This window comes from Bufo gargarizans, chromosome 3 (genome assembly GCF_014858855.1).
Source record: "Bufo gargarizans isolate SCDJY-AF-19 chromosome 3, ASM1485885v1, whole genome shotgun sequence".
In the NCBI taxonomy this organism is placed as follows: Eukaryota; Metazoa; Chordata; class Amphibia; order Anura; family Bufonidae; genus Bufo; species Bufo gargarizans.
In genome coordinates this window covers 310659770-310683243 of record NC_058082.1, presented here as the reverse complement: position 1 = coordinate 310683243, position 23474 = coordinate 310659770, and the positions used below count along the sequence as shown (strand labels likewise).

General features: G+C 42.9%; 1 protein-coding gene across 1 annotated transcript in view; it reads left to right on the top strand.

The window, feature by feature from the left end:
- The window catches only part of STPG1 (sperm tail PG-rich repeat containing 1), a 94085-nt gene that overhangs the window by 28922 nt on the left and 41689 nt on the right, over window positions 1–23474 (top strand). The window contains exons 2-6 of the mRNA XM_044288104.1: window positions 3210–3308; window positions 4545–4724; window positions 5988–6099; window positions 8961–9129; window positions 18052–18242. Of these exons, the coding sequence (XP_044144039.1) occupies window positions 3210–3308; window positions 4545–4724; window positions 5988–6099; window positions 8961–9129; window positions 18052–18242 (751 nt within the window). The remainder of the gene's footprint in view (window positions 1–3209; window positions 3309–4544; window positions 4725–5987; window positions 6100–8960; window positions 9130–18051; window positions 18243–23474) is intronic.

Genomic DNA, 23474 nt, shown 5'->3' with positions numbered 1-23474 from the left:
TTATCAATCCCATTAGCCGAATGACACTGATTTTTTTTGAATAGGGCGGTATATTCTGCCGATTGATCTGCTCTAATCTCTGAACATACTACTTGCTTTCTTTTTGTTGTGTAGTCTACCAAATTAGATTGAAATTGAAACACAGACGTAAGTGTGTATATGTATGTACATAATGGTATGTATGTTTGTGTATGTGTGTGTATATATATTGTGGCAATGTGAACATTGAGGTGTGCAGTAAAGTCACAGGGAAGCAGGATAAAAGGGGTGTTGTGTGCACCGGGAGCGTGTCACCAAGGGGCCTGGCCTTGCCGCCTTGGTGGAGTAAAGGCCCTAGTTCATGTGTCCACTAAAGTAGTTGGGGGACACCATATAGATAGTGTAGCTGGTTCAGTTATTTTAGGGCGGCCTTTTACTGGGAACAGGCAATGAGTTGGGTGGGTGCCTGGGCATGCTCATGTCCAGGGATTCTATTTAATCCTGCTACTGGATCTTGGGTGTTGCTCACTCTGGAGTGTTTGGTGAAGCAGAGTCCTGGTGAGGCTCTGTGTGAGTGGTCTCAGCCGTGTGGGCTGAGGAGCCACGAGGCTAGGCGCTAGCATGAACTTTGGGGAAGTGTGTTGCCTGTGGACAGAGGCCAGGAGGCTCTGTGTGGTCCAAGCCAGGAGGACTGAGAGACCACTATTCCCCAAGAGACACTGGACTGGAGACAGTGGGCGTACTGTGCTCTGTACAGCCAGGAGGCTGTGGGACATTGGCTGACAGGGAGTGAACAGGGACTTAGGTGAGTCAGGAATATTATGTTTAGTTAGAGCCTGGACGGGCTAGTGTTTATTATTTTTGTCATTTTGCTTGTGCTGGTTTATCACAATAAATGCACTGTTTGGACCTGAAACTTGGTGTCCTAAAGCCGTATCAGTGTGAATGATCCCCTAAAAGAAAGCTACCCCTCACTATATATATATATATATATATATATATATAAATTTGAGAAAAAATGTCTTTATTGTTGAACTGAAACTTTGCAGATTCACGTAGAAGCCTCTGCATGGCTGAGATGCGGCCAAGGTGTGGTATAAAAACCCCAAATCTGTGTGATTTAAAAATTAAAAAATGTATTGTCTGGCTGTTAATTGTTAATGTCCACAATACTTTAGGCAAGCCGCGTACACTTTGCCAACGATTTAGGATCTTGGCTGCAGCCCAGCTGCGGCTTGGCCATGCAGCGGCCATTTCATGGGACACCACTCTGAAGGAAATGGGTGGCATATCTCTAGTATATGTCATCAATGTCAGATACTGAAGGTGCAGGTCCTATTTCTGGGACCCCCTCCTGTCTCCAGAACGGGGCCCTCTGAAGTGAAAGGAGAGAAGCCACCCTCCATTCAGCACTATGGAAGTTTTGAAAATGGGTGAGCACTGCTTTGGCTATTACTAGCAGTCCCATAGCACTGAATGGAGAGTTGACCGTTCATGCGCAGTGTGCTCTCCATTTACCACTGTGGGATTTGCCAAAAATGGCAGAACACGTTTCTTGGCTATTTTCGGAACTCCCTGTTCTGGAGATGGGAGCAGGTACCAGAAGCAGAATCTGCACCTATCTGACATTGATGGTATATCCTAGAGATATGTTAGAGCTAGAAGAAGCTATATATTAAATGATGATTTATATCACCAGACTTTTTAATTTAGGTATATGGAGTGGAAATGGTGATTTATAATAAAAATTTAACTTTTATTGGTTATATATAGAATAGGGTCCCTATGTGTTTAATTTAGATATAGAGAAAGTGATGATAACACTCAGGATACACGAATAAAAAAAGAGGTGTACAGCCGCACCTTACCTGTGGAGTGGTTGGTGTTCGGCAGCACCTAAAGTAACCGGTAGTCCCACCGTATATATGGGTTAAGGTCCTCTGGTTACTGTTGATGTTCGAATAGCGATTGATAAGCTACAAAATAACGCAATTAGGGCTGGGCGGGGATATTGGTGCATAAGAGGTACCTAGACAGCCCTGAATTATGGGTACTATCACGGCCCTTACGTCCTAACCACGGAGCACCCGTTCTAATAAGAACGACCCCGTCCGGAACCTTGCCCTTATTGCTACTTGGCCCTATTGTGCCCTAGTGTAGCTAATCCCTACATGCATGTTTCGTAAAAAACTCATCAGGGGCATATAGGCACACATAAAGGGGCAATACAGTATACAAGCATATAGTGTCGGTTTTGATATAATAATCAACACAGTTGTACTTGGCAATTATTGACACAATTGATACCTTAGGGTGGTAGCCTCATATCCAGGCTCCACTTATGTATCTGGGCGCCGTGCTCGCCTCATGATATCGAGGCAATGTTGAAAGGATGGCCTATAGATGGTCACGTCCTTCTCATGAACCGCCGCGGTGTCTCCTGAGGCCGTGATGTAGCCTACTTGCCGGACGCCGGGCGCTTCTATTTGAACATCGTTTCGCCTCAGAAGGAGGCTTGGAGCGCAGCGTGATGACGTCGTGATGCATTCGACGTGCTCACGCATGCGCTGACAATGTACGTTATACAACTAGTGTCCTCTCAGTTAGAGGCTTGAAGCGCAGCGCGGTGACGTCAGCGGACCTGCCGACGCCGCCACGCATGCGCTGTCTATGCTGGAAGTGAAGAGCACACATACCAGCATGTTCAGGAAGAGGTACGTCATTCCTCCTGGCCTGGAATTACGTCATCGGCCCGAGACAGATACATTCCTACGGCCAGTGTTTTGTGGGTTGCCTGGTAACCGGGACATTATGAGGCAACCATTGTATCCTAGATGTATATCCTAGAGATATGCCATCAATGTCTGAGATGGGAATACCCCTATAAAGAGGAGCCATAACCTCTCCAGACACATCTGTTTTAGTAACTACTTGCATTCCCAATTCTGGAGCACTTATTCTTATTACTGTATTGTACAATTCCTTAATTATTCTTGCTAGAAGTAATGAATAAATTACTAGCAGTTTTCAAGGAAGGCCCAGATTGGTTTTACCAGTTGGAATGTCCCTGCACAGTCTGATTCTGTCCAATCAGTGCTACCAGTGCCCAGCGGGGTTCTCAGGGAATATATAAGAAACCCTCTTGATAGCTTAGTATTGTTGTGTCAGATATTTTTTACTTTATTTCTGAAAGCAAATAAATTAGACACGTGAATCCTTCTCTCTGTCAGAATGAAAATCCAGGCCCGGGATCGTACAATGTTGGAAAAGGACCAAATGCTGACAATGTTTCATTATCATCTAAAGGGACGGGAGGATTTCCATCAAGGGTAAAACACACGTCTAAATAATTTGGACTCTAGGATTTTCTAGGATCAGCTGTCTATACTTTGCTACTTCGTAGAAAGAAAATCTGAAAAGGCAATAAACTGTTAAGTTTAGATTTTAAAGTATAACTATCCATATATCATACCCCCTCTTTATTGGACATGATGTATTGCAATAGGTCCAAATGTCTGTCTCTATGTCCGACAATACTTGGCACACTCATGGACAACACTGTCGACCTCCCCAAAGAGAACTACTTGAGTGTCAGGAAAGGATGATGGGCCTCATTCATTTTTTACATGAGTTTTTCGAGTGTTTTACTCTGATGACCTATCCTCAGGATAGGCCATCAGTATCTCATTGGTGGGGGTCTGACTCTTGGCACCCCGCCGATCAACTTTTTGAAGAGGCTGTGGTGGTCCATTGAGCAACACTGCCTTCTCGCAGCTTACTGAGGACCGTGCCATCCATTGGATACTGGCTGTGCTTGCAGCTCGTGTGAATGGAACCGAGCTGAGCTTAGGTGACCAATGAACGGGACATCACCGGCTTAGAAAGAGGCCGCAGCACTCATCACAGCGCTGTGGTCTCCTCAAACAGCTGAATGATGGGGGTGCTGTGAGTCGGACCTCCACTGATCAGATACTGATGACCTATCCCGAGGATCGGTCATCAATATAAAATACTTGGAAAACCTCTTTAAACTGCTTTGGCAAAATGAAATCTGCACTCTGTTTGGTTGCTATGGGCAAAGGCAGTTTTGATGAATGACCTCCAGTAAGCATTAGGCCTCATGCACACAACCGTATTTTGGGTCTATGTCCAATCTGCATTTGCAATCTGACCCCTTCATTTCTATGAGTGCGCAAAAAATGTGGACAGGAGACAGATGCCATTCGTGTGCCATTCTGCAAATTATAGAACATGTCCTATTGTACATTTTGCGTACAAGAATAGGCATTTCTATAACAAAATTGCGACATGCACATGAACAGTATGTGTATTTTGCGGATCCACGGTTTGCACACCACAAAGCGGATAAGATTGTGCGCATGAGGCCTTATGCTGTACAAACCACTCAAGAGAAGTGTTATCCAGCCAGGTATACGGTGACATCTGTCACCCCTAGGCTTCCATTGTACAAATACTGTGCGGCATACGTCTTTTACTGGTTATCATATGTCTTGTGTCATTACAAACAATGGTATATGTTTATAACAGCTATTCCATCGCTTTAGGTATCGAGAAATTCACGTGTTAGGGCAGCGCGCAGTCCGGCCCCAAATTCCTACTATGTACAAGGTTCATTGCTCTCAAAGAAGGATTTTAACAAGAGTAACTCCAGTATGTTTCATCAGCCTGTTGCTCTCAAGGTGGAGGATACAAAACAGAAGACACCAGCTCCAAATCAGTACGATGTAAGTGGAACACCTTTTGCATATATTTTATTTTTCAGTATGATGTAAGTAAAACACCTTTTTGCATATATTTTATTTTTCAGTATGATGTAAGTAAAACACCTTGTTGCATATATTTTATTTTTCAGTATGATGTAAGTAAAACACCTTGTTGCATATATTTTATTTTTCAGTATGATGTAAGTAGAACACCTTTGTGCGTGATTTTTTTTTTGGTTTATTAAAACTTCCATTAGGCGCTGTGTGTTCACACCATTCTTTAATATCTTGTTCCACTTGCTGTCACTTTTCCTTACCACTCATTAAATGAATTCATAATCCATTATGTATTGTATAATAATAAGTTTTAAGTGTTCATTCATATATACTGTATTGCACATATATGGTAACACAAGACCGTTTCAGTGTAGCATCGGGTTCTCCTGCTTGTAGTAGGCCACATGCAATGCTCTTTTGCTTCCAGTATGTGCATGATCACTACAAAAAGTTTAGCAGAATTTGCAGTGCACTATTAGCTAATTATCCTACTTTATTAAGACTATATGAAACCCGATCTTGAATGTTATCCTTGAACTCCATTTTGTTTTTTTTAACCTGTATAGGATTACCTATATCTGGCGCATGTGCATCATGCTACTAAAGCCAGGACAAGTACACCGTGCTTCACTGCACATGCAGTAGAACTAGACCACTACAGCGCATGCACACAATTTTGGCCAGATGGGATAAGGGTGCAGACACCCTGACTTCTCTCAGCAGCATCTCTACCATTTTGGCTTTAGAAAGCTACTGTATAAGACACCATTTATGGCAAATAAGACACCTTTGAAAACTTGTAGAGTGCAACTTTCAGGGACTAGTGGCAGTTTGGGGTTATCAGCATCCTCTCGATAGGCCATCAGTATCTGATTGGTGGGGGTCCAATGCCTGGGACCCCTGCCGATCAGCTGTGGAGGCTACGGTGATCGTGTGAGCTCTGCAGCCTTCTCCAAGTTTAACAAGTACAGCGCCATACTTTGGACAGAGGCTGGGCATGGTCGCTGCTCAGCCCTATTTACCTTGATTGGGGATGAGCTTTGCCTAGGCCATGTGACCCATGAATGTGACGTCACTGGCCTAGGAAAAGCTGCAACACTCACAGGAGTGCGGGTCCCTGGTGTCAGACCCCCACCAATCAGACACTGATTACTTATCCAAAAGATAGCTTATCGGTTAAAAGGTCTTGGAAAACCTCCTTTTAATTTTTTTTCTTTTTTTCTTCAGGTATCTCTACATTTTTGCCATCCAAATAATAATGTATCTGCACATGCAGCTTTTGTCTCAGGAACCAAGAGGGATTCTATACAGCTGAAAACTTTGAAAGGACCTTCACCTTGTAAGTTCTGATGGGGTAAATACATTTTTGCCATAACAGAAAGTGTTGTCATATTGCTAGAATAGCGATTGGTGAATATCCAGCTGGCAAAACCCCTATCTATCCAGAGTGTTGGGACCACAGCTGCAGAGGATTGATGCAGAGCTTAAGGGCTCATTCACACGACCGTAGACCGTCCGTGCCTGTATTGCAACCCATTAACTTGAATGGATCTGCAATCTGCAAGATACAGTGCTGAGCGGAGGCACGGTTTGGAAGTCCATGAAAGCACTATAAAGCTCCTCTGCAGGCTTTTGGGTCCTTGCCATCGCATTGCAAAATATAGGACATGTCCCTCTTTTGCTGTATATTGTGGACCGTGGACCTATTAAAGTAAATTGGTCTGCTCCACAATGGGATTCACACAGCCAATGCCTGTGCATTGCGGACCGCAATTTGCAGTCCACAGCATGGGCACAGATGGTCTATGGTCATGTGAATGAGCCCTGACACACCAAGAAGGATTCGTTGGAATGATACTTTCTATGTGTGAACGTTCTGATAATATACGGAAGTGAATACAATAGAGCGAAAGGAAAGTGTATTGGGGTAAACTGTACAAGTAAAAGGAGGCTCTAGTACCCTGTTGGCCACCTCTAGCCTGGGTACAAGATGACATATAGATGGGCATGGAGGCATGTAGGTTCCTTATGGTATCCTGCAGCACATTTGCCCACAGACGCAGCTGGTTATGTAGATCCTGCACACTCGTAGGATACTAAATCTGGCGTCCCAGAGGGTCCAATAAATGTTCGATCAGGGATAAATCTAGAGACCATCTGGATCATGTTCACCATATGTTCATGCCCTCATGTAACCACTGCTCCAAACACTTCCTAACAGTTAGGTCAGAACAGCCTAGCTCGCTGAGAATTTATTAAAATAACCATCTTGCTTCTCTCAGTTCAACTATGCACCTCCTATTAAAGTCTGTCAACTGGGAAAAATCTCTGAATGTGTTGCAGAGGAATATCTAGCAGTCAGCAGTCTCTCTTCAAGAGGTACACTACCCAAAAGAAGCCTCTGAGAGTGTTTTTATAGGTCAGCGGAGGAAGCACTTTTGTGCCCTCTTGTGGCAAGATCTTTGTCTCCTCAAACCACAACTGTAATCATTTACATATCTGTTTGAGACAAAACTACATGCTGAGTTTTGCAGCAATCCGACATTTCTACCAGGGTGCGTTATTTTTTTTATTTTATTTTTTGTCAATGCTTATTGAAACAGACGTCAGGCGTGGTGACTAGTCCTCTTTAAAGGCATCTTGTTATGATGACAGGTCTGCTGGCCTCTTATACCAAATAGTACACTAAAAGTATTGTGCCATTTGGTAGAACAGCCTAAATATTATGGTTCATTGTAATATGCAGGGTTATTTACTTATTTCCACCTCATAGAGTGATGGGATATTACTAGAACATGCCATTACTTTGTAATTGGTCGAGGTCTGACACCCATCGCTCTTGAGAATGAAGATGATGTTAACCTTTAAAAGGGGTTATCCCATAACTAATGTAAAAAATGAAAATCAGACATCATATAGTACATGATGATCTCTTTCTGACAAAACTAGAACCAAACTGGCAACTCACATTGACCCAGAGATCCCCAAATTCATTGATCTGCTAGATTTATGTCAAGCTGGCAGCTCTGGGGGAGTGTCTTTTCTGCTGCAGCTCAGGAGGTGTGTCCATACTCTCTCTATCACAGCTCAGGAGGCGTGTCTCAGCTCTCTCTATCACAGCTCAGGAGGCGTGTCTCAGCTCTCTCTATCACAGCTCAGGAGGCGTGTCTCAGCTCCCCCTATCACAGCTCAGGAGGCAGTTGCAGGATGGAACTGAGCATGTGCGGCCTTCTCAGTGAGCAGGACAAAGAAATGAGAACAAAAAAAAAACAGCAGGTGGCGCTATACAGATACATTTTATTGAATAACCCAGCGGCTATGCCACATTTTTAATTACATGCAATTACAAAAGTATTCAGAACCAGGTGCTGGTTTGAAAACTGTACAAATTTTTTTGTGGGACAACCCCTTTTAAGGAGGACACCATATTCTGAAGACAGATCTGCTTCAATGGCAATGTTTGGATTTCTAGAAATAAAGTAATTTAAAAAGGGTCAGTGTTTTTATGATAATCAAAAGTTTACATCGGGTAGGATTAGATGCTTTTCTAGAAAAAGGCATTACATTATGTTACAAGTAGGTGGTTGCATAAGAACAAATTGATTTCTTTTCTATGAATTGGTCATCTACAGATTTACCATTGGAAAGGTTATGTTAAAGGGGTATTCCAGACATATTAAGTCATTCCCCTATCCACAGGACTATTAACTATTAGTTCGGTGGGTGTCCTACTGCTTGGACCCCTACTAATCAGGAGAGAAGGGGTCCCGAACCCCATGGAGCCCCCTGAAATGAATGGAGCAGCCGGTCAGGCATGCGCACAGTGCTCTCCTATCTCCGGAACTCCCATAGGCTGCGCCGCATGCCTGACCAGCTGCTACATTCATTTAGGGGGGCTCCATGGGGTAATGGTCCCCCGCTCACGTGATTAGTGGGGGTCCCAGTGGTAGAACCCCCACCAGTCAAATAGTTATCCACAGGATAGGGGATAACTTATTATAGCCGATGTATGTATTTACTCTAGTTACTAACGTGATACAGGTAACAGGGCATCTATAAGCATTTACATTTTTTGTTTTCCTTACATAAAACTATCACTCTTCACCATTGTTGTAGAAGGTTGTATTTTACAAATGTCAGTGGCACCAAACTTGACATTCATACTTAAGCCCTTCACAATTGAACAATATGTCATTTTAGGTCACTACACAATAAATGACTCTCTAGTTAAAGAATCTCCAAAGGTCCTGGTTTCATGCTTCAAGTCAAAGACGGCAAGGGATGGTATGAACATGACCTCAGATTTCCCTGGGCCAACCAGCTATGACCCATATGGATCTCCTGGAACAATAAAAAAGACTGTTTTTCCGTAAGTTATAGGATAGCTGTCTATCTAATCTATCTAATATGTCTATCTAATCTATCTATCTATCTATCAAGTTTACAGTAATAGCCATTGCAGAAAGCGGTAAGGGTCTTACAGATTCAAGAAAACACAATAGGAGTAATGTAATCGCCTGGTGTAAATTTATGCACACGTGGTGTTTGCACACCACCCTCTCCACTTTCTGAAAAGAGGAGGGTTATAAGACAGGCCATCGACTGATGTAAATGACGACTGAATTCTACTCCAGATAAGAACTGGAGTAGATTTCAGTCTAGGTGCACGGAGTGCTTGAGGATATGCCTAATTAAGGCCTGTGCCTCGTCAGAAATTAGGCACATCCTCCAGCAGCGCAGGGGCAATCCTAGACTGGCGTAAAATGCTGACCCCCAATCTCTCTCTCTTTTTTTTTTTATATAGTGTTTATTTATCTCTTTTACAAGATATAAAATACAACAGTCCCCAAGGGGGAAAACAATTACATGGAAAGGCACACACGCCGATCTCCTAGAAGTCCAGCAGATACATTGTTCGCATATATAGTGTGACCATGGGCAAGAGCCATTAATACAGTCGTGTATATATATATATATAATCTAATGTGCGATCTCCCCAGGTCATATAGACGGTACTGCAATCTAGTTACGACACCCACTCACTCACTCATTCATATGCCTGAGCAATCCGTTGTCCCACTCGGATTTGTCCTCAAGCCATACCCTGGGCATGCACCCACACTCCCCAAATCTTATTGAAACGATTGGGCACTCCTCTGGCCAGATACGTCAGTTTATACATCTGAAGATCCTTATTTATAAGTTGTGACCACTTTTCAATTGTCGGGAGCTTAGGAGGTTTCCAATTCAACAGAATTGTTTTCCTACCATAAAACATCAACAGCCGGAGCAATTTCCTGCCATATTTAGTGGGAATCACCTCTGATACCAGGCCCAACAAGCATATCATAGGTGCGCATAATTCCCGGGAGACCCAATTTTATGTTAATTAAATGACATATCCCACCCCAGTACGACTGCACAACAGGGCACAGCCATATCATATGGTATAGGGACCCTCTTAATTCCCCGCAGCACGAGCATGAAGGATCAGGTATTTGACGCATGTAGTACAGGCACACTGGGGTCAGGTATACTCTGTGTAGCCACTTGATCTGGATAAGCTGGTCACGGGCGCTTATAACCAATGACCGCCATGCAGATCGAAACTCCTCCAGATGAGACACCTCCAATTCAGGGATATTCTCAGCCCAGCGCCCAAACGAATGCTGGAGCAGAGAATCCTGCAAATTCATAATCTCCTCATAAAAGGAAGAAATTGGTTTATGCGGATGCACCCGCCTGGCAATAGACTCCAGGGGACCACATTCAAGTTTTATAGATAAGGATTTGATCTAGGTCTCACAGGCATGTCTCAGCTGGAGGTAACGATAAAAGCATGTTCGAGGTAGTTTGAACTCACTCTGGAGGCCTTCAAAAGAGCGGAATACCCCTCCATGGAAGAGTTGTGTCAGATATTCTACCCCTTTTTGAGGCCAAAATTCGAACCCTGACAACAGAAGGAGCTCTCGAGGTGCTTATTGTGCCACAGAGGTATATATGGAGACCAAGTCTCCCCATTAGGATCCTCAATATGTGTCTGCACAAACCATGTCCACGCCGCAATCACATTAGTCATGGCTTCAGTGCAGTACATGGCTCTAGGGACTCCTCCCCCTCTATATACCATATTCGCCAGAGCCTCATATGAGCCCACTACCGCTGCTTCAAATACCACCGCTGGGTTGTTTGCATCCGCTCTGATCCACCAAGTTGCATACATCTGTTGAGTTGCAATATAATGAACATACATATTTGGCATTCGCAAACCCACTTGTGTATACAGAGCCTTTTAGGGTTTTCCTAGCCAATCTAGGGGATTGGTGTCTCCACAGGAAGGGCGACAGTAGTCTATCTATGGATTCGAAGTGTGACTTAGGAATTTTAACTGGAGCTGCCCTGTAAATATAAAGAAGTTTCGGCAACAGTACCATTTTGACAATATTTATTCTACCCACCAAGGTCAAAGGTAGGTTCTCCCACGCTTCTATTTTGCGCGGGATGTATTCCATTGTAGGCAACATGTTCAGTTGATAAAACTGCCTCGGGTCCCTATGAATTTGAATTCCCAAATAATAAAAAACTTTCCACCACTCTCAAGGGTGACAATGGGGATATATCTGAACTATCATCCACATCCACTAAGCACAAACTAGACTTAGCCCAGTTCACCCGGAGGCCCGAATATCTCCCATATCCATCTACCGTGTCCAGAAGTGCCTCCAGAGAAGGGCCGGCGTCTCCCAAGTACACTAACATATCATCCGCATATAGCGCTAATTTTTCTTGTATACCTGCTATCATCCATCCCTCTATCAGTAAACTATTATTAATTAGTTGGGTAAGAGGTTCCATAATGAGGGCAAACAACAGCGGCGACAAGGGGCAGCCTTGCCTGATGCCTCTATGTAGACTAAAAGGTTGGGACAGACAACCATTTACCGTTACTCAGGCCTTGGGGGCCTGGTACAGCAACTGGACCCATCTGATAAAAGACCAGGGAAATCGCAAGCAGTGTAGCGTCTCCCAAATAAAATGCCACTCCACGGAATCGAAGGCTTTCTCATTATCGAAGCAAACGCTCGCGACCCTGCATTGTCGTGTCTGACCTGTAAATTAATAAGCAACCTCCTAAGGTTGATATCAGTTGTCTTGCCTGGCATGAAGCCAGATTGGTCTGGGTCTATAATCAATAAGATGACTTCTCCGAGGCGCCTGGCCAAGATTTTTGCCAAAATTTTGGTATCCGTGTTTAGAAGGGAAATTGGTCTATAGGAGCTGCACTGGTCCGGAGGCTTCCCCGGTTTGTGAATTACAACGATAGTGGCCTCCATAAAAGACGAGGGCAGCCTATCGGCCTCAAAAGCATATTCAAAGAGCTTGACCAGTTGTGCACAGCTTGTACCACTCCAAAGGAAAGCCGTCCGGACCAGGCGATTTCCCAACCGACATGCTCTCAATTGCCGCCTTAACCTCCCCCACATCCACAGGACCATCCAGATAACTCCTATCTATCCGGGATAGAGGAGTAAGCGGAACGCTCTGTAAAAAACCTCACGTATCTACAGGTGAAGAGAGTGTTTTGGAGCTGTAAAGGTCAGAGTAATACCGGGCAAATTGTTCACAGATCTCTCCCGGTCGAACTACCCGAGACCCATCTACACATGTAATGTGAGGACCACAGTTTGAGGCGTTTCAGTTCTGGACAAAAATGCCAAAGCTCGTCCGTTCTTGTCCCCATCGGAGAAAACCACCTGTCTTTGAAATAATAGCTTTTTTGGGGTATATTCTGTCAAGTGTAGGTTAAGTCTTCTTTGCGCCTCTTCCCACGCCATACGATTGTCCTCACTAGGAGCCTGGACATATGTTCTTTCTTTATCTACTACTGTAGGTCGATGTCTACTATAGCTCTGGTAGTCCCTAAGTCTTTACTATGCGAGGCTATCGCATGTATGAGTGTACCACGCAGAACTACCTTAAAGGCCTCCCACTCTACTATGGGGTCAGAGGAGCCCTCATTGTTCGCCCATTAATCTTTCATGCCCTGCTGAGCCGCCCAGGCCACAGGTAGGACCTCCAACCACTTACAGTTGAGCCGCCACAACCTCTCAAGGGGTGTCAATGGTTGGGTGAGGAACACCAATAGGGGGGGCATGATCCGAAATACCCCTCGGTAAATAATCTACCTTGGTTAAGTTAGGCAACAATTCTCTGCTAGCAAATACTAGATCAATTCGGGAAAGCGTTGCATAAGATGCAGAATGGCAGGAGTACTGTCTTTCTCCCGGGTGCAGATATCTCCATCCCTCCGTGAGGGCATATGCATCCGCCCAGTTGTTTAGTGACCTATTGTGGTTAACCTGAGGGCGGAGTCTATCTGCATCCGGGTCGAGGACAGCATTTAAATCTCCCATCAGGATCAATGGGGCAGATGGTAAAGTTGCCACCCTCCCCATGATGTCATCTAACACTTCTCTCTGGAAGGGGGGAGGAATGTACACACCCGCTAGTATATAATCCATGCCCCTCACTGCCGCATGCACGATAACAAAATGGCAAGACATATCAAGCTGAAAAGGAAGAGATTTCGCCACGAGCACTGAGACTCCCCTCACGTGAGTACTATAAACAGCATGATACTTCGATCCCACCCACGGTCTCCTTAGAGCCAGCAGCCTTTGCCCCTTCAGATGTGTCTCCTGCAATATCACCATATCAGGATTATAGCCCTTCAAGTCCTTTTGATTTTATCATTGAGTCCCCTGACATTCCAGGAGACAAATAGACAGGTAGCCAACATGGTGGGAACTCACTATTGTCACCCAAAAGGACCCCAGATTGCCCAGACCATTCACACCCACTTTCATACCACAAGACATGAAACAGAGATAGAACATACCAACCAGACCATAACGTCAGGCCTGACCCACCCTCCCTGCCCAGATTTCCACAACATATCTGAGCTTGGTATCCCGAACTTAAGTAAGTTAACTTTCTTTTGGAAATACGGGGGAACCAATACTAAGTGTCCACAACCCCTTAATTAAACTAAATGGAACCAGGGGTTAACTGGGACATCTAATCCAACTGCAGCTCCTCCCTATAATTTGGCCGTCCATGAATGCAAGTAGAGTTTCATCACCCTGGGATCCCGCATGTACTTAGCCCCTCCGATCGAGCCAGTCCGATGCTTCTTCCGGAGGGGAGAAGAACTTCACCGACTCTCCGTCCTGAACTCTGAGACGAGCTGCATACAGCATGGCATACGCAAGGCCCTTCTTGCGCAGACGCGCTCTCACTGCTGTAAACTGCCTCCTCTGTTTCTGGACTTCCTAGAAGAAATCTGGATAAAATTAGATTCTGGCGTCGCGCTCCCTAGAATTTAGGACTTTTAGGATGAAAGGACGAGGTGGATCCCCTGGAGGTAAAGGTTTGGTGGGGATTCTATGCGCCAGTTCAACCGCAAAACTGTCAGAGAGGGTAATTAGGGCCAGAGTCTGCTTAATAAGGTGCTCCGCAAAGTCGTCTGGAGATTGGCCCTCAGCCCTTTCGGCAAACCCATAATGCGGACGTTATTTCGTCTGTTACGGTTCTCTGCGTCTTCCACTTTTGCTATCAGAGATTTAACTTGTTGTTGTTGAAGGACTCGCACATTGTTATCTCCTAGTTGCGCCATATCCTCCACATCTCCCAGTCTCCTCTCCACCTCTGCAGTTCTCTCGCGTATCTTGTCAATATCATGCCGGAGGCAGGTGAGATCAGCCTGGACGTGGTCTATTTTGACTGTAAGAGCAGTCTGGCAGTTTGTAATTGCAGACATTATTTTGCTAAGATTAATCTCTACTTGTTCGGAGGGGCAACCGTCCCCCTGGGCCTCCGTCTGACTCATGCTGTCCACCGTTAACTTGGGAGAAGGGATACTGCCAGGAGTGCCTGTTTTACGGCCCATATAGATAGAATTTGCACAAGTAGGGTATATATAGTAGTTCCCTTGAGTGTTGTGGGAATGCAAGGAGCAGACAGGTCACAAAACTATCAGGATATGCAATTGTTGTCCTGGGTGAGATCAGGGCGAATTCCTCCAGATCCTACAGAGGAACAGTTAACGACTCCACACACTTATAGGCACAATCTTGTGTCTCCCGCCCCTGATGAGGCCCCTAAAAACCACCACCGCACTCCAGCCAAGGGGTTAATTAACTCTGCAGTTGCTGCTGGCCTGCGGGGAGAGCAACCCGGGTACCTCGATGTAGGCATAGTACATCCCGCCTCACCAGCTGCAGTCAGCGTCCACAGCTAGCATCCCCAGGGGATATCCAGGCAGGGCCACGGTTCAGCGTTCCGCGGACAAGAATAGGCATTTTCTATTATGGTTGCGGCCATGTTCGGTCCGCAAATTGCGGAACGCACATGGCCAGTATCTGTTTTTTGCGCATCTGCAAATTGCGGATCCGCAAAGCACTACGGTCGTCTGAATGGGCCCTTATTCAAAGTTTTCCATGGATACGACCTGTAGTTTTCTGTGCAGCATGGTCAAGCATGGACAGTCATTCTCTGCCACTGCCTCATAAGCAGTGGAAGTGCTCACATGAATGACCCCTTCCCTTCAATTAAAGCCGAGAGACATCGGGGCATATAAGCCCCACCACGGGAATGACCAGAGCTGCCCACTTATGGGCAGTGTTTGTATTAGCTCCACCCATTTCTGCCCGGGACAGTGCGAGAGAATCATGGGCAGTGTAGTCAGAAGGTTTGTTTCCAGCTCATGGGATGTAAGGGAAAGCACCATAACAGAAAGAGCGGATTACAGATGAAAATGGGAGAACAGTAGTAGGATAGAAAAGTAACGCTGGACACAGTTTCAGTGTGGGTTAAGACTTTGACACTTATTTTAGTGCAGTTTACACAACCAGAATACCCCTTTAAGGAAACACCATAGCACACTGTGATAGTAATCAGTCTGGAGACTAGGAAACATTAGGATCAGACAGAGAGGACCTGCCACAGCCATACATTACACGCAATACTACATTTCTTTCCATACTTTTACTTTAAAGAGTCATTAGAGCTAAAAAAATGCTACATTTGTAGTTCTAATGACCCTTTAAAGTAAAAGTATAGGGACATTTTCAGACATAATCAACCTTCTAGGATATTGTTATCATTTTACAAGGCGCTCTTTACATTACCGGCCCATGACCCCAGAAACCTACTGCTGCATGTCACTGAGCTAACAGAAACTGTTACCAAAACAATGTCCCATCATTTAAAATGGACAGCTCTCTCCTCCCACTTTGCTTCAGTTTTGGATTGGGGTTCCTTGGACCTGGACCAAGCCCCTGTATCATCAATAAAGTCTGATGGGTTTTGAATGAAAGTCACTTGCCACTAGGATTTATTTCTATTTCCAAATGAAGCTCCAAATGGTTCTTTTTTGCTGGACCTTTGGGGCCCACTACTACATCAGAGCAGGTTTCCTCTGGTACTCTGGTGGGCCAGTCCAACCCTACCCTGCTCAGCTTATTTCCTGTGCTATAAATGTACATTTTTCGGTAACACATGGGTGATGTCATTTGTGTGTTTTTATAATTGTCCTAGCTAAGGCTACTTTCACACTGGCGTTTTGGTTTCCGTTTGTGAGATCCGTCTGATGAAACTGAGTGAAAACGGATCCGTCCCCATTGACTTACATTGTGTGTCAGAACGGATCCGTTTTCACTGACACAATAGAAAACGGATCTGCCCTCCATTGACTTTCAAAGTTGTTCTTTGGCTATGTTACAGATAATACAAACGGATCCGTTCTGTACAGACGCTTGCGGTTGTATTATCTGAATGGATCCGTCTGTACAGATCCATGACGGATCCGCACCAAACACGAGTGTGAATGTAGCCTAACTCATGGACATAACAGATTAATAAATGTTTTTTTTTTTCCCCTGAAAAACAAAATACGAATGCCTAAGGCAAACAATTCTTCTACACAGTTTTGATTGTCAAAATGACCCATTCATTGAACACAGCAGTTAGTAAGCGACCAACAATGCAGTATTTGTCATCATATTGTCCGGCAATGTTCTGCGTCTTAGTATTTGCAATTTATCACTTAAGGCTTATCTTCTTTAGCCTTGCAGTTCTCTTTTCTCAGGCCACTAACCATACTTCATTCTTCTAACAACAATTCATCTCTGTGTGCAACTACTGTTTTATAAACTTATAGAAAAGTTCGAATTTTCATTTTGCGCAAAAGGATTTACTAGTAATACAGTACTTTTATTAATTGTCTTTATTCTGGATACTAAAGAAAAATGTATGCAGGACTAAGGAGCAAGTTCACAATTAATTAAAATTTTTATATTTTTTTATCTGTTTGTCCCGACCACAAAAAGAAAAAGTAATAAAACAAAATAATAAAATGCCTGTCAGAATCATTGTGCACTACGTATACAGAAGTATTACAGTGTATAGTACACCTGATCAAAACGATCACAGTCCTAAGGGGACTAGAAAATGTGAGAAACACTTGAATAAAGGGAGACATTTATTGAGTGGCTATTTATGCGCCGGCCTTAATCCCTCTACGCTGCCGGTGGTGGATACGCCAAAGTTATGTAGAGGCACAGGCCTCTACATAACTGACTCTTGCTGCCACCGGCTGTAGGCTTTAAACTACGCCAGCTCCCTTGCAAATTGCAAGGTGCCCTAGATGGACCTCAGACCAGAACAGGGCTTTTCAGAGCACAGATGTTTCTATAGACGCAGAGCCTATGGTGGGTCTCTAGGTGTGATCCCCATGCGTGTGTGTGCTGGATGGATGCCACATTGCCACTGTTTTAAGTGGGCTAGGTGGGTGAATAAGTATCTCCACCATACCCAGTATACAGCAGAATAGATGTGGGTGGTGTAGCAAATAACGCTGGGGTATTCACATATGACTCCTTACCCTCGACCCCCTTCTTAATCATTTCGGTTGTCAGATAGCCTTTTAATGTTTTTGTACAACAATAAAGTTTTTTGTAACGCTATCTACCTTATAGTTAATCTAATTTTCCTGATAAGCTTAAACAAATCATCATTCTTAAAGTTAATCTAGAATATACACACCCTTGGATCTGTAGATTATGTTTTATGATTGCATTCATGCATGGAATAATGATACAAGAGATGTGCTCTTGGCTTGTACTGAAAAATGTATTAAATATCTGTCACAGATACATGTAGCATAATTCAAATTCAGATTTTTGTTTTTTATTTGTATTGTGTTGTAAAACAAGTTAATTTTATCTTTTAGGAAGAAGCATTACCTCTGTTTCTCAGCTCCTGCAGTTCCAATGCCTAAGACACCGATTGCCCCAGGGCCCGGACACTATAACCTTGTGGATTATGAAGGACCACTCAAACACTACTTTTCCACTGCTGCATTTGTGTCAAACACAAGTCGTTGGACAGGAGATGTTTCTGGAGCAGATGGTCCTGGACCGGGTTAGTATCAATTAGATGCATCTATATGCTATTTGATCTCTGGAAATTAAGATTTAATGATGCTTGTAGCTGTGTATCATAACAGAACAAAAATATACCAGCACAATAACATGGAAATAGAACAAGTCCAGCTCACCAGTGCAGCGACCGGGACACGCAGGGGAAAACATGTGAGGCTAACGGTGGACCAATGGGTGTAATAGTTCATGTACTCACGGTTAGCAGATGCCTCCTTGGGCCGGCGTGCAGTGATGAGGAAGACAGCACAAAATCTTCCGGGGCACTCTCTGTTACAGGGAACACCAGCCAGATGAAACTTAAGGTGCCCTTGATGGTAATCGGTGTAAAGTGCTTTTGCGGCTGGGCCCCTGGTTCATGACGCCATTAGGTGCAAATGATGAGTATAATAGTAGTAAGAATGAAAATTCAGTTGTTGTAAACCAGTTGAACATTTACTGCAAATCAATAGTCTCTGGACAGTTGGTACAGTTCATCAATGGAAAGTTTTTTGTATAGCATAAGTAATAATAAGTTCACTTGTAATCCTATTATTAGGTAGTGGCAGTTGTCAATGAAGGAGTTGTCCCTTTTAAAGTAGACCCTTTACAGACAAGACTTCTGTAGTTATTCTAAGTCCAAACTATAGCACACTGGTACTAAATATGCTGTTTTCGACTTGTCTTGAGCTATCCAATAAGGGTGTTCCCCTCGCGGCAGGCATCAGTCTTCTGCTACATTATTTGCAGGATGCTCCACTAAAAAGGTTTAGTTTTTTCCACTATGTCCCGGAAGGCTTGTGTAGTGGACAAGGACAATTCTGCGCACTAATTACCCATACGTGTCCTAGCACTTAGAAAGTTACTCTCAGGCACTGGTGCTGATGAGGTCCATAAGCTAGATTCAGCTGTAACCCTCTCAAGGCTTGCTTCATATTTATACATAGACTCACTGTCTGGTGCTTGGTTGCTGTAGAGAAATGTTCGCTGTACTCCCTCCAGACTACATGGTGGACGATGCCTGTTTCTCTCCTCCATACACTTGCTTTTCCTCCTCTCACTAACTTCTTCTCTTCCTGTTCTTCTCTACATTCTTCTCATCTAAGCTAGACACACCTAAGATATATATATATATATATATATGTGTATATATATATATATATATATATATATGCAGAGAATCGGACAGCACTCCAAGACTTGAAAAAAGTAGAAATCTTTATTCACCCATGTGAAAAATAATTGCAACGTTTCAGCTCACAATCGAGCCTTTCTCAAGCCTTGAGAAAGGCTCGATTGTGAGCTGAAACGTTGCAATTATTTTTCACATGGGTGAATAAAGATTTCTACTTTTTTCAAGTCTTGGAGTGCTGTCCGATTCTCTGCATATATTAGAAGGTGGAAAGCTCATTCCTTTGGACATAGCACCTGAGCCAACAGACTGGTGCCGCCAAATCTCCTTTTCTGCTATATATATATATATATATATATATATATATATATATATATGGTGAGAGCACCACCTAGGGGCAAATGGGTGAAATGACAATGCCAGACTGATAATAGGAAATACCATACAATGCAAATACATAGGCAGATGTTTAAAGTGTCCCATTTACACACTGATGTGGGACGCTGCACCAGCATGTGAGCAGTCCAGAGGTGACATTTCATGCCTACCTGCACGTCATCCTTGTATAATATTTATATCCTAATTTTGGAAGCTGAATTTTGGTATCCTGACACGGCCACTACACAGTGTACGGATCCTTCTGCTTCCAGCTCGGTCCGCTGTTTGGTTTACAGCATCTGGGGCTGCTCGAAACACATTTAATGCAAGCAAAATAAAAATATGGTTATAAAATGTACTATAAAGCAAAAGTAAAGAGGAGCAGATGAATGTCGCACTAAGTAAATGAGTCTTAAAAGTGTATAAATGAAAAGTATGTGTGTGAGTGTCAGAGTAGCCAGAAGGAAGTATCCCCCTTCACAACAATTTCTGTTTTTGAAAACATTAATGTCCTATATGGACCCACTGAAATCTTAACCCATTCATGCATAATGCCGTACATGTACAGCATTATTTGCAGGGAATTTTATGAAGCGGGCCGCTGCTCTGAGCCCACTCCATACGTTGCAGGTGTCGGCTGTATAATACAGCAGGCACCCGGCTGCAATGACCAGGATTGGCAATGATGCCGAAACATCAGCGATTGCAGCATCTGTGGGGTAAGCAAGAGGGATGCGGCTCCCTCTGCCTTCCGATCGGAGGCCCCAAAGGGAAATCTCGGGGCTCCGATCAGTTGCCATGACAATCTGGGCCCTGCTGGGGATTCCCAGGCTTTTCATGTGCACAAGGCACAACTCAGCAGGTGACGCATCAAAATCCCATTCACCTTAATAGATATCTGTTATGGTGAATGGGACAAAGGATCAAAATATCCCAAGTACTAGCCCCCTAAGGAGGTTAACAGTTAAAGAAAAAAGTAAAAAAAAAAAATGTTAAAAATGTCTGAACCATTAAAATATTTGAAAAAATGTCCTGTGTGGTGAACGCTGTAATGGAAAAAAAAAACAATAAAAACACATGATTCACAATTTTTTGGTCACCTTGTTCGTGACCAAAAAAAAAAAAAAAAACTCATACAGCTCTGTAGACTGAAATATAAAAAAAAGTTATGGATATCAGAAAATGGCAATGCAAAGAAAATTTCGATTTATGTTATTATTTTTTCAAATGTTTAATTTTTTTAAAAAAATACAAAAACTATACAAGTTTGGTATCGCTGTGATCATATTGAGCTAAAGAATAATTACATCAATTACATCATGTCATGTATAGCTCACATTGAATGACGTAATGTCAAAACCCCAAAAACCTCGGCAGATTTTTTTTTTTTCAATTATACTCCACAATGCATCTTGTTCCCTAGAAAAAATTAGCCCTCATATGGTTATGTGAATGGAAAAATAAAAAACTTCATGGCTATTGGAATGTGGCGAGGAAAAATAAAAAATTCAAAAATGAAAATAGGCTCCCGCAAATAAATTGGGAGAATTGGCAGCAGGTATTCCATTTCATTCCAGTGCTACCACCAAAGATGTGAAGAATTACGTAGTGTACATCAAAATCAAGACCTACCTGTGTAATGGGGTGCTGGTCCCCAGCTCTTTGTGGTAATTCTCTACTATCGCTAATAGATGGTGGCCCTGATCTGGCAACTCTCCTCTGCTAACCCAAAATTTTCTATGGGATTTCCAAATCAAACTACACGTTTAAAGGGAATGCGTCACCCAAATTTTTTGTCTGCAAGTTAAAACCAGATAGTGACACGTATCCCTTTTCTGTTTTCATCTATTTAATTTAATGTTTGTGTGTGTAGTTAAAAGATATTGACAGTATCCCCCATAACAGTGACCTCTAGAGCACCCCGCCTGCTTAACAGTGACCTCCACAACCCCCCACCCCTTAACGCTAACCCCCCCACAGTGCCCCGTCTACTTAAAATGTGACCTTCACAGTAGCCCTGCAAATAATTGGAAAGCATGGGGTGAAAATCTCCACTTAAAACATAGTCTATGATGTTCCCCGAGTCACAGGAGGCGGCTGTGCAAAATTTCAGGGATTCCTTTAGTGGACACACACACATACATACGTACATACATACATACACTCAGCTTTATATATTACATTGCAGATGTATTTATCCTGTTTTCTGAACATTATTATGGGGGCTGCCATCTTGCATCAGCTGTTCTTAACAGCATTTAGAAATCATCAAAACAATTGCTTTACAGCAGCCCCATGGGCCATAGACACAATGGTCAGGTGGGGACCTCATATACTTCTATGGGAGAGTTTTCTAGGAATGTTCTGTGACCTGTGCAGAGGTCATTGTACTAGGAAAGAATAGATAACAATCACCTATTGTGAATGGTGGATTCTGTTTTATCTGTCACTGTCATTGTAATCCTGCCTGTAATGATATGACCTCTGTCTATAGATAAGCAGGTAACTGCAGTAAAGTGTTCTGTACAGACCAAAAAGTGGCGCCTATTATTAGGCTTAGTGGTCAGTGTGAAAACTGCAAGATTTTATGTTTTTTTGTTTAAATATATATATTGACATGGAAAATTAAAATTAACCAACAAAAATTCTTTAATAATAGGTTAAACATAAAAATGTGATTTAAATAATAGGTCATTTTCTGATGACACATTTCCTATAACTCCTTCAGGACTGGGGGATTTTCCATTTTTGCGTTTTCATTTTTCACTCTCCGCATTCCCATAGTCCTAACTTTTTTATTTTTCCATTCATATAGCCTTATGAGGGCTTATTTTTTTAGGGAGAAATTGTACAATCTAATGGTACCATTTACGGTTAGATACCATGTATTAGGAAGCTGAAAGAAATTCCAATTGGGGTTGAATTGTGAAAAAACGCAATTCTGATAAGGGTTTTTATTTTTTTTTAAAACACTGTACACTATGCGGTAAAATTGACCTGTTACTTTCATTCTCCAGGTCAGTACGGTTACAACGATACCACACTTGTATAATTTTTCATTGCGTTTTAATACTGAAATTTTTTTTTTAAACCTTTTAGGAAAACAAAAAAATTATAACCATATTCTGACCCCTATTAATGTGTACGGGGCTGTGGGACAATCTGTTCTTTAAGTGATACCAGTGTGTGTGTGCGACTTTTTGATCACTTTTTATAAAAAAAAATATTGGGTAGTTGAAGTAACCAAAAATGGCAAATTGGCTGTTTTTAATTTTTTTTTCCTGTTACGCCATTTGCCGTATGCCATTCATATTGTTATATTTAAATTTTATGGACATTTTCGCACGCGGCGATGCCCATGATGTTCATTTTTTTATTGGTTAAGTATTTTTATTTTAAGGAAAGGGGAGTGATTTGAACGTTTAGTTTTTTTGTAACTTTTTTTGATATTTGTAAAACTTTTTTTTACCTTTTTTTTAAGTCACCTTGGGTGACAATAACTGGCAATCATTAGATTGCCTATTGTGTTCATTGATGTCTATATAGACATCATTGAACACTACATTTGCACTATACCAATACAATGCTGCAACCTAGTGGCCTGTATTGGTATATTCCTGAAATAGGCGCCGAAGCCTCAAGCATGCTTCGGGCTATTTCAGCAATGTATAGTTTCTCCGATCTCAGTCGGGGAATGCTGTTACCGAAGCGGAAGCGTGTGACTTC